This window comes from Sinocyclocheilus rhinocerous, unplaced genomic scaffold (assembly GCF_001515625.1).
Source record: "Sinocyclocheilus rhinocerous isolate Xijiao unplaced genomic scaffold, SAMN03320098_v1.1 scaffold72, whole genome shotgun sequence".
NCBI classification, from domain to species: Eukaryota; Metazoa; Chordata; class Actinopteri; order Cypriniformes; family Cyprinidae; genus Sinocyclocheilus; species Sinocyclocheilus rhinocerous.
The window spans coordinates 4,332,325-4,349,236 of record NW_015628351.1 but is presented as its reverse complement, the minus strand read 5'-3'; the positions used below and the strand labels follow the sequence as shown (position 1 = coordinate 4,349,236).

The 16,912-nt window shown below is 38.4% G+C and overlaps 1 protein-coding gene across 1 annotated transcript in view; it reads right to left on the bottom strand.

Annotated features, from left to right (window-relative positions):
• The window catches only part of LOC107737629 (brefeldin A-inhibited guanine nucleotide-exchange protein 2-like), a 29,887-nt gene extending 13,344 nt beyond the window's left edge, over positions 1–16,543 (bottom strand). Inside the window, exons 1-24 of the mRNA XM_016549196.1 lie at positions 16,027–16,543; positions 13,361–13,391; positions 12,293–12,416; positions 11,570–11,716; positions 8,515–8,694; positions 8,066–8,384; positions 7,780–7,935; positions 7,581–7,696; positions 6,949–7,082; positions 6,447–6,681; positions 6,143–6,242; positions 5,885–6,024; positions 5,075–5,183; positions 4,808–4,997; positions 4,624–4,735; positions 4,343–4,548; positions 4,172–4,256; positions 3,783–3,954; positions 3,536–3,687; positions 3,163–3,291; positions 2,924–3,082; positions 1,579–1,726; positions 1,350–1,446; positions 1,215–1,255 (exon numbers count right to left, since the gene is read on the bottom strand). Coding sequence (XP_016404682.1) covers positions 1,215–1,255; positions 1,350–1,446; positions 1,579–1,726; positions 2,924–3,082; positions 3,163–3,291; positions 3,536–3,687; positions 3,783–3,954; positions 4,172–4,256; positions 4,343–4,548; positions 4,624–4,735; positions 4,808–4,997; positions 5,075–5,183; positions 5,885–6,024; positions 6,143–6,242; positions 6,447–6,681; positions 6,949–7,082; positions 7,581–7,696; positions 7,780–7,935; positions 8,066–8,384; positions 8,515–8,694; positions 11,570–11,716; positions 12,293–12,416; positions 13,361–13,391; positions 16,027–16,192 — 3,448 coding nt within the window. The 5' untranslated portion in view covers positions 16,193–16,543. The remainder of the gene's footprint in view (positions 1–1,214; positions 1,256–1,349; positions 1,447–1,578; positions 1,727–2,923; positions 3,083–3,162; positions 3,292–3,535; positions 3,688–3,782; positions 3,955–4,171; positions 4,257–4,342; positions 4,549–4,623; positions 4,736–4,807; positions 4,998–5,074; positions 5,184–5,884; positions 6,025–6,142; positions 6,243–6,446; positions 6,682–6,948; positions 7,083–7,580; positions 7,697–7,779; positions 7,936–8,065; positions 8,385–8,514; positions 8,695–11,569; positions 11,717–12,292; positions 12,417–13,360; positions 13,392–16,026) is intronic.
• Between the last annotated feature and the right edge of the window lie 369 nt (positions 16,544–16,912).

The window sequence follows — 16,912 nt, the reverse complement described above, 5'->3', positions numbered from 1 at the left end:
TTGATTGGCTCTTCCTCCCGACTGTTTCCTTTTAATTTTTTGCTAAAAAAAAAAAAAAAAAAAAAAACAGGACACACTGACTCAAGTTTACCCGAGTAGAATTAAATGTATCTATTTTCACATAATCAACCCACACAGATATGCTCTCAAACAGTGTTGGGGATTAACATACTACATGAATAACCTAGCTACACTTCTCAGTAGCATGACAGCAGCTCAATTGTTTTTAAAATAGTGTTGCTTTTCCAGTAACAAGCTCTTTTTTTCCAGTGAGTAATAGTGTAGTGTGACGTGTGCAAACTCACATCCTTGTAGTAGCAGTAGTCCTTATTTAGCAACACAACTACTTCAAAATTTATATTTAAAGTTTGACTCAATGTAATTAATGCTGTAGATCAAAAAGTTTTCATATAATGCTAAATATAGAGCTTATTCTGCACAAAAACTCACAACTGCTACTTAAAAACCATATAATTCCTGGGGGAATCCATGCTAATCATTTTTCATGTTTTACATCTACAAACTGAACCGCTCTATATATCAAACCCCTAGCATTTGCAGCATTGGGGAACATTCATCACCATGTTTTCGAATGAAATTACAGCATTTAAATTAATGTCAGTTTATTTGTTCAAGTTTGTGCGGTCACGTCCTGTAGCTAATTTTCTGCTAGATAAATAGTGCTGTAATAATAAATTAATTATATAACCTCATAGTTACATTATCGTTCAAAGGTTTGGTGTCTGTAAGATTAAAAAATAAATAAACTAATAGTTTTATTCAGCAAGACTGCATTAAATTGACCAAAAGTGACAGTAAAGAACTGAAAAACTGATAATAATAAATGTTTCTTGAGCAGCAAATCAGCATATTAGAAAGATTTCTAAAGGATCATGTTACACTAAAAACTTGAGTAATGGCTGCAGAAAAAAAAAAAATATATATTTCATCACAGGAATAAATTAATTACATTTTAAAATATATTAAAATAGAAAAGTTACTTTAAATTGTAGCAATATCTCACAATATTACGGTTTTACTTTATTTTGATAGAATATATAAAGCTTAAGTGAGTATAAGAGATTTCTTTCAACACTATTAAAAAAACAACTCACCAACCACATACTTTTGAATGGTAGCATATATGTTTAAAATATATTTCCCCCTTAAAAAAATTCAACGCTAATGTTGTTACATTAAAACAAAAACCCTACCAATTGCATTTCCATCAAGCCTGGTGGATCCAGTGAAGATTCTGGCACACAAAAGAGAGACGGAAGGTCAGACAAGGAAGCATAAACAGTAAGAACAACACTGTATGTTTGTATTGTCCTGTGATTTCAATGCACCTGTCCACAGCCACCACAACACTCTGAGAGCTGGTCTCCCCCACTGACTCCTGGATATGAGCCATCTGACGCTTGTCTGGACCTCCAACCAGAGTACCTGCAGGAGACCAATAATACTGTTTTGCTCCATAAGGAACATCGTCCACACACACCAGTAAACAAACAATAAACAGACTGAACACTTCGGCCGCATCCATGAGCTATTAACTGCAGTCGTACAATAGCCTACCTAAGCCGAGGGGCATGAATTCCTCTCCCCCTGATGGGAAGCCCTTTATGCTGCCTCCTTGCTCCCGGACAACGCCGGAGATATAACGCGTCTTCACCCCTGTCCCAATCAACTGGGCCAACTCCAGCTGACTGATACACCTCAGAATCTAAACAAAGAGCAGGCAGATGTGTAGAGGCTGGAAAGAAACTTTAGCAAATCAATAGTTTTGGAGGAGAGCAGGGGTTTATGGCCACCTGTGGAATTGAGTTGCATGACTTTGCAGGGCTCAACAAAATGACCTGGATGACCCGCTGGTCTGAGGTGAGTGTGAAAGTGTTTTAGGCCAGTTTTCTACTATGTATTCTACATTTCTTTTAAAGGATTAGATCACTCCAGAATTTAAATTTCCTGATAATTTACTCACCCCCATATCATCCAAGACGTTCATGTCTTTCTATCTTCAGTCGAAAAGAAATTAAGGTTTTTGAGGAAAATATTCCAGCATAGTGGACTTCAATGGGGACCAACGGGTTGAAGGTCCAAACTGCAGTTTAAATGCAGCTTCAAAGGGCTCTACACGATCCCAGCTGAGGAATAAGGGTCTTATCTACCAAAACGATCGGTCATTTTCTTAAAAAAAAAAAAAAAAGTATATACTTTTTAACCACAAATATTCATCTTGCACTAGCTCGACGTCACGCATTACGTAATCATGTTGGAAAGTTGTGACGTAGGCGGAAGTACCAACCTAGTGTTTACAAAGCGAACATGCAAAGAAAATCAAACATCCTTTACAAAAAATGGTAAAACAACGTTGTTGGACAATTTTGAAATTCGAGGAGAAAATGAAATGGAGTTTTTCACCCTACCCTAACTTTTTGAACCGGAGTACACAGACAAAGAACTAACGTTTCCAACGTGATTACGTAATGCGTGAAGTTGTGGACGCGCATCACAGAGCTAGACGAGCATTTGTGGTTAAAAAGTATATAAATTCTAATTTTTAAACGATCATTTCGCTAGATAAGACCCTTATTTCTCGACTGGGATCGTGTAGAGCCCTTTGAAGCTGCATTGAAACTGCAATGTAGACCTTCAACCCGTTGATCCGCATTGAAGTCCACTATATGGAGGAAAATCCTGAAACGTGTTCCTCGAAAACCTCAGTTTCTTTTTCGACTGAAGAAAGAAAAACATGAACATCTTGGATGACATGGGGGTTAGTAAATTTTCAGGAAATTTTAATTCAGGAGTGAACTAAACCTTTAATGGAAAACCAGGAGTTGATTTAGGGTAATTACAGCACACTTTGAGGACATTGCTGACATTATGCTCAACTCTATTCACACGCTCTGATGCCCACCTCATGCCAGGAGTTTCCCAAGTAGTTTCCGTCGGTGTGGGCGACCATGATGAGAGTCTTTATGGTATCAATGTTCTTCTGCTTCATCTCTGTGATACTTGAGCTAGCGGTGAGCAGCGTAAACCGGGCCAAGGCCTGGATGTAGGCATCTCTCTCCAACTGTGAAACAGAAAAAAGTAAGAACTAAATAAAAAAGGCTTGAGTATGATTTGCCACGTGAAAAGTGTAAAAACACAAACCTGCATGTTGAAGATGGAGGCGATCCTGATTGCACATCGGATCCCCTCCAGACAAAGAGATGCCACGTCCTGATCGTCACAATCCTGGAGTCCTACGCTGAACGCCGCCAACAGAGGAGTCCAGGCCAGCTATTTTACATACATCAAAACACAGAGACATACATACTGAAAAATGAACCCACAGATAACATACTTTCAAAGTCGAACTTCCTTTCAACCTTTACAGACTGATGAGTGAAACCACAACATCCTGGAACAGTATCAGATCATGTCTCCTCCATGACCTGCTCATGATCCTTTTGACCTAACAATGACTTTCTGTTCCAGTACCCAGCTGGCACTGAACTGTGGTTTATTGGACATGTGCCATTACCTTGAACATGGGCCGGACGTGCTCTAGGTGAGTAGCACTGAAGAAGGGAGCCTGAGCGTGACTTACAGCCTCCATCAGAGCTTTAGCCGTTTTGGCCATTTGCTCCATCTCCATATTATACAGCAGCCTTCTCTGCTTCTCATTGGCTACATCTAACAGGAAGACAAACAGCTCACGTCAGCATTCAACAGGGTTTTATTCAATTCCATCAAAGGAAATTACAGGCATTTTGTTGAGAGGCTCTTACTCTGTTTGCTGGATTTGGGAGTGATGGAGTATTCTTTGCTCTCCTTCAAAGCAATCTTCTTTCCTGCAATTTCGTCATAGATGGAGGAGAGATACTCCTCGGGCAGGTCCTTACTGTCATTAATGCCACGGTTCATTTTTATGTACTGCTCCTTCGTCATTTTGTTCTTCACCTGAAGAGAAGAGAAAACAAAAGATTTTTACATTTCATGGAAATAAAAACATGCTTGTTTTTTTAGAATGTTCCTAAATGCTGGATGGTTGCAAGACTGTGGTTTTGCAGTTATCAAGGTTCTGGTTAGTTGCCAAGGTCTCTTAGCAAATACAAAGCAAAGCAAAAGGAGAGAAGGGAGATAAGTGAGCAAAAAAAAAAAAAGTAAGTAGTCTTACCTGTGGACTGTGCAGGTCGGTGGTTAACATGATGATGGAGTAGGCCAGAACGTAAGCCGTGTCTGCGCTGGCAAACAGAGTCTGCCTACAGAACAACAGACAGGTAAGCACATACACAAACGCCAGCGAGCCTCACAAATATATAACTCTTCTTCAGACTACAAAACCTACCCCTGATTGCACTCCAGGTATCGGGCGGCAAACTTCTCCATGAGCCTATCGATTTTCTGGGCTTCACCTGGAAGCCTGAAGCCTTCCAGGAAGGCACGGAGTGCTGACACAAAGTCTTTGCCGCAAAAGTCCAGCCGGTCCACATAGCAGTACATCACTTCTTTATTAAACTTAACATTCTCTCCCAGGAACTCGCCAACCTGAGTCTGATCACATGACACAGCAGAGCCTAAGTCTTGGTGCACTAATTTATCCATGTCTGAAAACAAGCAAGAACTTACCGTGTCCAGTCGCTCCTCCTGTTGCAGGAACTGTGCGATGTCCTCTGGTGTGGTGCCCAGCATGCCTTGCTCCTGCAGGTACTGCAATCCCCTTTTTGGTTTCTTGTTAAACCTTTAGGAAACAGAAATGGTCAAAGAAAAATATGGAAGAAAAAACAAAGACACTTCAAAAAAGACAGCTTACAGCTCAATGCCATGCTCGATGATCTCTTTCTGCTGCTTGATGACCTCATACTGCTCGGGGTGATCCAGCTGAGACTGCTGAACTCCAGAGGACACAGTGGAGTCCAGAGAGCTCACACTATCTCTGCGAGAGGAAAGATTCTCATGGAGCTTCCCATCTGCACTGTCGCCCTCTGCTGGACGTTCCTGACCTGCAGCGCAACAAAAGTCTAGACTTAGAAAATTCTGACGACACAGACGATTCAAACAGATCTCAGTGTTGTCTTACCAAGGTTGGCCTGCAGGTTGGGGTTGACGTACATGTCTCTGCTCCATTCCACCATGCACTTCAAAATGGACACCAGACACTCCAGCCCTTTCTTTCTCAAACTCAGCTCCTGCAAATGAATCATTAACCGATCAACTCTGAATTAATTATTACACACTAACAGAGTGGTTGGGGAAGATTTTCCCTGCAGTGAATCATGTACTTGTTTTTACTGGAGAAGTTTGTACTGTTCTATAATTATTTTTAAAATGTAGTATTGTGGCATTGCTAATATTGTTGGCACATTGTGAACCACATCATCTTTTTATATTATAATAAAAAGATGAAAAAATAAAACCACATTTTAAGTAATTTCAGATTAAAGAATCTGCTTTAAATCTACATTATATGACATGCTGTGATATCAAATAACATGCCACCTGTTTTTACTAGAGATGTTTGTACTCTTTTGAATTTTTTTTTTTTGCCACTGTTAATGTTGTTTTTCATGATTAATTTTATTGAAGTTAAATGAACTCATTTAAGTTGTTTCAGATCAAAGAATATGCTAAATGCTAAATTTTATTGCATTTGGCAGATGTTCCTGTGGCTCAGTGGTAGAGCAATGCGTTAGCAGCGCAAAAGGTCGTGGGTTCGATTCGCAGGGAACACACATACTGGTAAAAAATGTATAACCTGAATGCACTGTAAGTCGCTAGCGTCTGCTAAATGCATAAATTATAAATTATATGCTGTATTATGTACAACTAAAAATAATACCATGCCATGTAAAGTATGCTAATGTTATAGTTCGAAGATGATGACTGCTACCTGTAATGGAGTCATGCCGAGCTCCTGTCCACTCCTTCCCTGGGCGATTTTAGACAGGTCATTTACCAGCCGCTCAAAAATATTGGCAGCGTTGAGATCACAGTCATAGTTCACATAAATGTCCACCACACATTGTGCATCTGTGAGAAGAGCAGCAGACTCATTCACCATTTGGTTTGATATTTGAGCCAATAATGTGTGAGAAGTTTGTGTGTGTGCGCCCATGTTGTGTGCAAGTGTACACTGAGGTGCGCCAACCTGCACATATTCGAGTTAGAGTCTGAATGACCATCCACTTGTGCTCGAAGGAGCTGGATGACGTCTCCAGGATTGTTAGAAAGATCTCCCTGAAGAACACCTGAAAGAAAAGAGACAAAAAAAAGAAGAAATGGAAATTAAGAAATAATATTTTAGTTGAAAAATCATGTAGGAACAATTTATATTCGTCTGTAAAACTAATTTAATACATTCAAGCACAAGTTTTGAAGATCATGAGAAACAAATTTAGTCAAGTGTGTACAAACAGCCTGACTGTGTATCTGAACATCTGATTTTTTTTTACCTCAATCTGCATCTTAAGGTGCACTTTGAAGTGGGAGAGCAAGGTAAGGAAGATGGCAAGAGACAGTTCAAATACTTCAGGCACAGAGGAGACCCCGTTTTTGGAGAGCGCCACACACAGGTACTGTTTGATGGCGTTCACAAACATCTCATGGGTTCGGAAAACAGGTCCAGCTCCCTGCAGCACTGACAGCAACAGCTGCAGGGAAACCACCTTAGAGCGCAACTCATGGGACCTGAAAGTGAAAAATGACGGCAGCATGAAACTGAACACATTCCAAATAATGGCAAATTAATTCCAAATCATTCTACAGGGAGTGTCCATTGTGGAACCAGAGCACTCAGATCTCCTCCAGCAACATCTCAGTTTTTATGATCACACTACTGACACGATTCATCATTTACTGGTCTTCCACATAAAAGAAGTTGAAAAATATTTGCTTGACTGATTAGTCATCTAATATTTCATCTACTGCAAATAAATTTCCTCTCCAGGTTCTTACTTTGGGTCGGGTGGTCCATCAGCCAGGGGCTTCATGGAAAGCTTGCAGAGGGAGCGGAACACGAGGAAGGCGTCTTTCTGAAGGATGTGCGAAAAACGAGCAGCTGTCTGACTGCCCTGAATGGTTTCTGCATCCTGTTCAGAAAAGAAACAAAATACCAGTCAGACCACAAGTAAAAATGTATAGTGTAAATATATAGCTATATATATAAGCAATAGTCTAATTGTGTCTTTAATTTATAGACAATGTCTTTATACACTTCCGTTTAAAAGTCTCCATAAGATTTTTTTTGTTTTTGAAGTCTTCTAATATGCAGATTTGCTGCTTAAAAAATATTTATTTTTAATAACAATATTTAAAACAGTTTTACTGCTTAATTTCCTGAAAACCATGCTACTTTTTTCTGTATTTTTTTATCAATAAAAAGTTCAAAAGAACAGCATTTCATGTCTTTACTGACGCTTTTGCTCAATTTTAATCACTTTAATTAGCTGACTAAATAGTATTACTTAAAAAAAATAATTACTGACCCCATTTTTGAATGGTCATGTATGTCTTATTAAACAAATGAAAAACAAATTAAATTGTATTCACTTGCCCTCCATCAGAAAACTCTAAAGTAAGAAACACACCAGAATGTCTATGGAGGACTCTGAGCCACGATCGTCCACCATTCCATTCATCTGCTGTGTGTCGACTCGAACAACAGGTGGCACTTTGGTTTCTGAGTCAGAATGTTGATCTAAGCCTGTGGTAGAAACAGACGCAGGAGTGACTACTATGCCATAGGTTCACATAAAGCTACAGTCAGCTATTTCCAGTGTGACACACCTCCTTCCACAGAGCTATCTCCCAGTCCACTGTCTGGCTCAGTCTCTTCCTGAACCTCAGTGCCTGCTTCTGTCTCAGGCTGCGGATGGGCCTCCTCTCCCTCAACACCTCCTGCCACTGATGAAGTCGTCTGGTCTGACTCCTGAATCTCTTCATCTTTAAAAACAGTCAAATAAAATAAAATAAAGTGCATCAAAACTGCTTTCTGAAAGATAACAGGAAATTGCCAGAACCTTATAATTTGGAGTCATTTCTCATATATTCCGACACCAGTGATTCCCCGTACCTGGGTGTGCAATTTCCTTTGTGCTCTGTTTATCTGTGGCAAACTCCTCCTCCGACTTTGACTCTTCTGGCTGGCCATTGATGGAGGATGGGGAGTCCTGGGGGGTGGAAGGAGTGGAGGGGACCCCAGCGGGGCTGAGAGAGGGAGATGGGGGTCCGTTCTGTTCTGAGCAGGCTCGTCTGAGCCATGGCGATCCAGACCCCCGACCAGGAGTAGGGGAAGGGTTTTGGGCCACAGGTGAAGGGTTACTGGATACTGGAGAAGGATTGCGCAGCTGCAGACGTTGTCTTTCCTTCTCTGCTTCCTGAGCTTCCAGAGCCTACAAGAGAGTCATTAGAATTAGAAATTCAAACCTAGTTTCCCAGTTTTAGTCTAATTTTCCCAAACTATAATGGTGCCCATAGTTTCACTAGGGTGACACCTCACATCTAAACAGAGTTGTTACTAACCGCCTGGTTCTCCATACGGGTGAAGATGACATTGAGCATCTGTGTGAGAGTGGCCTTGGCCGTGGTCTGGTTGATCAGGTTGCGGCTGGCCAGGTAGATGTTGTAGCAGGTGCGGACAGTGAGGAGAATCGTTCCCTCGTGGATCTCTATGTGTGGTGATGTCACAGCAGTCAGCAGAGCCTATAGAGTAACACAATGCATTATGAAATCACAGATTATGGCAATTTATGCATTGACAAGTTTATGGCTTGAAGCATTATGCAGGTAAATAATGACATTGATGAAAACGAGATCTTTAATGGGCAGCCCTCTCAGATAATCATGTGATTTTATGTACACATCTTGGTGGTAAAACTGCCCAACCTCTTTGTGCAAACTACTACTCTCTACTGCTTGCTCTCCATTTATAAAGAATAGAATATTAGAAAATCTTTCACACTGCATGCTTATATAAAATGATGAGTAAAAGAAAAGACGTTGTACATTAATACTCAGCTTATGTTGCAAATGTTGTAAGGTAATCATGGTTTTCTCAACTTGTATGATCGTTTAGCTGCCTGTTAACTAAATTTCACCCATAATGTCTTGTATGACTCAAGTTTGTTGACATAGGTGCTGAATACAGAAGCAGCTTTGATTACTTTGGCATGAGCTTCACTGCAGTGACCAGGTGAACTCAAGGCCATAGCCAGGGTTTGAAAATTAGTGAGGTTAAGAATTGTGCTATAATAACCCCTACAAATACAACTCATTATATACACTAAACACTTTAAAAGAGACAGAGATGTAGATGTTTGTGAAATTTTTTTTTTCTGTTTTGGAGGGTTGCACACTGTTAAACTGTACCCTATTTATTGCATCAAATGCAAGGGGTGGATAATTTTATCAGCCGTTTATTAATCATGCAACAATACATATTACTGTTATAGTTTTCATTAACAATCATTGCTATATAGATGATAACTTTGTCTAGTGCTCTTATGAATGTTTTAGCATGATTTGTGAAAATGTAACTACTATACTGAATGACATAGCATAGACTTCTTCATGGCTAGTGTTTGCGTAGGTTATTTCATTTCATTCCGTAACCTACTTGTTCAACATATCTGTGTACTAATGTTAAATGCTACTGTTTTTGTCAGCATTGATAACGTTTCTGACAGATAATATTATATTTTTGCGTTTCCCTAACCGAACATGCTATCCTGTCAGCAATAACCTGTCTGTGATTTTTTTTTTATTACTGTCAGTGTAAGTGCCGATACAGTGTTGCCAGATATTGCTATAAAAACAAATAAAAACCGAAAAATAAATAAAAAATAAACTGAAATTATTTCAAATCTTTGCAAATGAGATAAAATAAAGATATAGCTGACTCTAAACTGCAACATTCCACTTTAACAACTTTCTAAAGTGTCAAATTAAGTGGAAAAGACAAGTCAAAAAACCCTTATAATAGCTGGATCTTGCAACAGTTTAAAATAATTATTCATTTAATGTCTATATTAAATATATTGTACTGTTTTGAAAGAAGTCTCTGATGCTAACCAAAGCTGCATTTATTTAATCAGAAACAGTAAAAATAGTAGGGCTGGGTAAAAAATATAGATATCTCGATTTTAATCGATTTAAATTTGTACGAAACGATATCGATTCTTAAATCCCAAGAATCGATTAGTCTAGCCTGTTTTCATGATGGAATATTGAAGCGCACCTCCCATCCAATAAATCGCAATAAGCATTGTGCGTTGGTACTTTTAATATGAAACAAAGTCTCAGATTTCAATTTATGTCCAATATATTGCAGTATTCAAACAATAAATGTCGTTTTGGCGCTGTTTAATGTGGAGTGACAGATCGCTGTAGCGCCTCAGTTCAACAGACGCAGCAGCGCGTGGGTGCACGCGAACCGATCATCTCCTCCACATTAATACCAGTCTTGGTCCTACGCCTTCCACAGAATATATAAATACTATTAGATGGATAGCCTAAATGTCCTAATTCAGATGGGCTACCTGTTTTTTTTTTATTTTTATGGTATATCAAAAAGTGTATATTTTTTAAATGTGATTTGTTGGTACATTTTACCAGTTTTTATCATACTTTCAAAACAAAAATTAAAATAGGAAAAATATGCAATATGAAAATAATTGAAGACAAAATGTGTTTTACTGAGAAAAAACAAGATTTTGTTTTTAAAAAGCCTTTTTCCAAAAGGTACATCTGGAAAAAGGGGGGTCGTCTTATAATCAGGGTCGTCTTATATTCGGGCCAATACCGTAGTTTTTATGACAGCCACTACTGAAATGTGTATATTTTTTTTTTTTAAACTAACTGAAGTAATTGTAACTTAATTATTTGGTATCGGTCGACCTCCAAAGCTGAATTGCTCAAGAAACATTATTATTAATGTTGAAAACCATTATCTTGCTTAATATTATTTTTTTGGATTTTTTTTATGAATAAAAAAAAACAGCATACATTTAAAATAGAATTTTCTGTAACATTATAAACAGTGTTGGGGGTAACGCATTACAGTAAGTTACGAAATCAGATAACTTTTTGTAAGTAACTAGTAAAGTAACGCATTTTTAATTTAGAACGAAATATCTGAGTTACGTTTTCAAATAAGTAATTGCATTTACTTTCGCATTACTTTCCATAAAAAGTAACTAAGTAACGTAATTAATTACTTTTTTAGGGAGTAACACAATATTGTAATGCATTACTTTTAAAAATAACTTTCCCCAACACTGATTATAAATGCATATAAAGTAACATTTGTTACATTATAATGTAACATACTAATAAATGTCTTTAAAGCATCATGTGCTAATATCCTTGCTGAATAAAAGTATTAATAAAAAAAAATAAAAAAATAAAAACCTTCAAAATTCAAGTAAAAAAAACCTCAAAAATTCTGAACGGTAGTGTATGTATATGTAATATATTGTATTACACATATTTGAATTACATCAGCCATCAAATATGAATTTTAATATCAAGAAGTGCCTGTCTGAAAAAAACTAACTGTTATGATGGAGAGTTGTTTTACCTTAATGATCTGTAGCTGTACCCCCTCATCAGTCTGGGGTCCCTGGAAGCAGTTACAGATGGTCTCCACCAGCCGGTCAATCAGCCGTTTTCCTGAAGCTCCGCTGTCAGGGGCGTTCCCTGTGATGTGCCCATACGCAATGAGTTTCTGTGATGAATAAAAGAAAGGTCAGAGAGAAAATGTTTGAGTGGAATGATTAAATGAATGGAAATATTAAAACTATTGAACTGCTATTTACATAAGTAGAATGAACTAGACCGAATTTTTCAAGTAATGAAATCCAGCATCCATGATCACTGTCTGAACAAACAGAAACAGATCCAGTTGTTCATACAGTGTAGTCAATATCTGAAATATCTACATGATTTTCTGTAGTAATAATGGGACGTTTGCCAGAGATGTCCTTCTGCAATGACTGAAAGTAGCGTGAGACAACATACGCAATGGAGGTATTACAGTGCAACACACATTAATTCATACTGTTTAAATTCATTCAATATTCATAACTATCAGGTTGCATAAGCTTCATGATCTTAGGGATTTCACAATCAGTTTTCCTGTGCAGACTATAAACAAATACATTTGAGTCACACATGTAAAAAAAAACTCCTTTTTACAAGAATTAAAAACTAAACTGAAAAACTAAACTGGTGTTTTAAATGCTTTAATGTTGAGTATGATGAAGCACTGCAGTAGAGTGAGGTGAATGAGAACTCTGCGTACCTGTAAGCAGTCGAGAGACGTACTGACAATACGTGGAGACTTGGACTGACATGCCAGCTCGAAAGGCAGGACGTACTTGTCAGCCTCAATGTAATTGGCTCTGGGAGGAACAACAGTGCCATCCCTGGCACACACAAAATTCACAGCACAGGTCAGTAAGTGGGAATAACCATGCAGCATTGAAACATACTTCATTCACTGAATATTACACAGCAACAAACATTCAGAACATCATGTCAGTTCTTTATGCACCAAGAGCTTGTAACACTCCAAAGAGAAAGGAAAAATTAAAATCGCATCATATGACCCCTTTAAGCATTATGGGTTTTTATAGAAATTAATGTGACCAGTATCTGAAATTATTACATAACCATGATGGTTCAGAATGAAGAGGATTAAGCTCCAGAGAGCCTTTTCATAAAAACACAAGCATTATTTTTATTTTTATTTATATATCGGATGCAAAATTCACTTTTACATGGTGTTCGCATTTAAATGTGTCTTAGCAGTGTGTGGACACAACCCTCCTACAATGATAAAAATCCCTTTTACCCCCAAAAAACCTAAATAGTCTCAATTATCAAGCCATTTGGAGCCATCCGCCAAGTTGTACGGCATTTTCTCTGTGCTCAAGCAGCTGTAGCGACAACAATGTCTTGTAAGCAATGCAGGTGTTTTGTAGTTGGATGTAAAAGTGAACATAAGTCTTCATTTTCTCCCAACATCAGAGCCACTGAGGATGCAGTGGATTAGTTTTGTTTTTGATGGTAACGCGCCATCGGATACACAAAAAAAAATGGCAGAGGGGCGGGGTGAGCAGTAGCTCATTAGCATTTAAAGGGACATGCATCAAAACGGGTCGGGAGCTGTTTTTGACAAGGTAAAAAGAGTGTTTTTTTACACGGCCATTGTGGAATTTTAACCAAAGTATATTTCATGAAAACCCTAAAGAATCATACCAATTAGTGGAAAATGGGCATCCGATGTCCCCTTTAATGTTACATCAATGTAGATCACAGGAGACATTTGCATGGGTGGTGCATGTTGGTAAATGAGATGTAAACTTACTTCTGCTTTTCCAGTTCATGCTTGATTTCATCTATATAAAAAAAAAAAAAGAGAGAGAGAGACAAATTAACACATCAACTCATGTCTATTTTTCACATCTCTCTCAAAGCGGAGTGAGTGCTAATTCAGAAAACTACTACAACAGTGTCTTGGTATTTACATTTACATTAGGGTATTAGAGTATTAGGCTGTCTGGACTCTAGGTTTTCAGATTATGCATTCAGTTGGACATCAAAGTGAACCGGGCAATGGGGAGGAAATTACATCTACAGCGCAGCAGCAGGAATACATACCCTAATACTGCCAAAGCAAAAAATGCACACACTATCCCTAATAAAAAACACTGACTACTCAGCAAGATACAGCAGTGATCCAGTACTGGTTGTGCTTGGTAGTAATGAGACTATTTGTTGGAAAAGTGTGTCTATTAGTGCTGTCAAACAATTAATCGTGATGAATCGTATCCAAAATAAATTGCTGTGCAATTAATCGCATGTGATTGTCATGCGCATCTCGTCAGTAAAGCCGATATAAAGCACAGTTCATAATCTAATGAGATTCATCTGCGATTATGAACGCGATATTGCCTAGCTTGTCAGTGAACTACGGCTCTGTGTAGTAAATGCCGCTCCATCTGAAAGCAGGTGATGGCGATTTACTACCAATCACGGAACCGGCTTTACTGACGAGATGCACATGACAATCGCATGCGATTAATTGCACAGCCCTAGTACACACTCATATATTATGTAATGGACAGATCTAGTTCTCGAGTTCAGCTCACTGATTCAGTGATCAATGCAGTTAACAGCTCACTGAAGGGGAAAATTATCAGTGCATAACAGTTTAGATTTCATTCTCACACAAAACTATTGTACCACTTTCGAATAACTGGAAAACCACAAGCAATTACATTCTTCAAAAATTACAACCCATTCTGTCTTTCACAGAAGAAAGGAAGTCACATAGAACAAATATATAAATTATACTTTTACTTTCTGGGAGAACTATTACTTTAAAATAAATAAACAAGGTTACTGGGATGAGCAAGTTGCTTAAAGTGTCATATTGATACAGTTTTCCGTGCCTCTGATATTCAAGAACAATCTACAAATGAATCCTTATTCATTTAGACTTAGCCATCTACTCACAAGAAGGTACAGGAAACTGATGTTAAGCAACAACATTTCATAAGATGTGCATTTTATGAACTATGTTTTTAATCTGGCAACCTGTAATACTCAAGTGTTACATGTATCCAAGCAGCACAGCAAACTAAGCCATTGCCTAGCAGTGTATCCGGGTGGCCAGTGGACTGTGTAAATAGGTCTGTATGTTAATCAGCCTCATTCACTCACATGACAGGGTAATGAGGGAGTGTCTGTTTGAATGACATGCTTCTGAGAGCATTCAAACAAACCCACTAGGAAGTTGCATTACATTAACAGCCAAATGGCTGAACAACACTATAGACTTTCAGGATCAAACTTCAAACATACCAAAAGACAAAACAACAGAAGTTTACAATAAAATACATGGAGTTTTTTTGTTCAGATTGAACTATTTTTAGATTGAAACTTCAAAACAAAGGTTAGAGTTCGGAAAAGCTCACTAAGAAACTAGATCCTCCAGTCTCCACATGTGCTCATTAACTTTGTAAATAAGTAATGCAGCGCAGGCGGGACGAATCAAATGAGTCTAACTTGCATATCCAGCTTATACATAAAAAAAAGGGATGGATATTCCGGGATTAAAAGTTATTGAATAAAAATGGGAACACAGAGTGAGCAGCTAAAGCTAATCACATATGTCACTAGAAAAATCATCAAATTAAAAGGATAGTTCTTAAAAACTCTGTCATCATTTGCTCACCCCCTTTTTGTGTCCATACAATGGAAGTCAATGATGACCAAAACAATTTGGCTACCAACATTCTTCATCTTTTTGTACAACAGAACAAAATGACATGTTTGTAATGACACAAGTGAGAAAATTATAACAGAATTTTTAATTTCTGGATCAACGTTTAATAACAGCAGTAAAATAGGCCCGATGCCAGAGACAGAAAGCCTCAAGTCACCATTTAATGCCATTGAAAGATGTAATAAAAATGAATGGTGACTGATCAAGCCAACTCTTTCAGTGGGAGTAAATGAAACTATTTTAATTTTAGAGTGAACTGTTCCTTAGATGTTACTCACAATACAGATCGATTCTGTAAATCAGTGAGTGATCTTTAATCAATAAGGGAGCAGTAAATCACGAATCTGTCGAAGTCGATATAACAGCAACAAAATCTGCAGCTTGTCGGATAGCAGTTGATTCCAGCTAACACATGCTAACAGCTCGGGATAACCACAACAAGAGGTGCTGGACACCAAGACATGTCATTTACATAGCTGCCAACATCTCATTCATAATACTGTAACATTATATAGCATGACAATGCCAACTTAAGGCAAAATGAAACAACGGAGTCTTGACACACATACGCGTGCTGGAATGACGTTGGCTCGCTAACCAGTCTATGCGTAAGCTACGGCGTAAGTCCGACGCAGAAGTATAAATCAGCCTTTATACGTTACGTTAATTTAGGATATCAGGGGCAGAGGAGGACCTCAGTGGTGTGTTTGAGGCCTGACGGGTAATGAATAAAAGAAGCTCACCCAGCGCCACTTGACAGGCCTTGCGCAGCTGGCTGTGTTGGCTCCGCTTCACCTCCTTATCCGCGAGGATTTTCTCCAGCGCCCGAGACAGAAACATGCTCTTAGTGCTCAGGTTTTCTGTCTGCGTATGCCGTCGATGGGTTTCCAGCTCTTCCTGCTCTTTCATCTCTCGGTCGACGTGTTAAAGTAGTCCGTCAGGCCGTCATCTCTGGCCCGTTCCCTGCGGTTTGGCAGGGGTGTGAGGGTGCCAGGAGCGGGCCGAGGTTGTCGCTGGTTCGGTTGGACGCTGCTATCTCAGCACTGCGTCGCCATGTTGGCCGCACGTCACATCACATCACGTGACCCGCAGGCGCTGATGTGTACATTCAGCGCGCGAGCTCGGTTTGGCTGAGGTGGAAATGAATGGGGCATGTGTTTAATGGACAGTTCGGTCTCAGGTAGAAAAAAATATATGCTGGCATGCAGTTTTAAGACATTTTAAACAGTGTGATCACCAGTAGATAATTTATTTAAGTCATGGTGAAAAAACTTCTCACATGAAACGCCAATAAATAAATAATTAATACGTATTATTTTCAATAACTGATTATTATAAAAAATGTATGATTATATTTGGTTCTAGGTGTCTATAAATAGTAATTTGAAATCATATAGCTACATACTAAGTAGCCTAATAATCATAACATATTGATCATTGTTAATTATGTAGTATAAACATATATTTTAAAAAGATAACACATTTAAAAAATGTTTAAAACAATTACGATTACAATTACAGAACATGAACTAACAATATATAGGCTAAATATACTTTTATTATTTTACTGCATTATTTTAGTGTTATGTGTGCTTTGTCTTCAAGTTGTAGGCTGCATATTGGGCCACA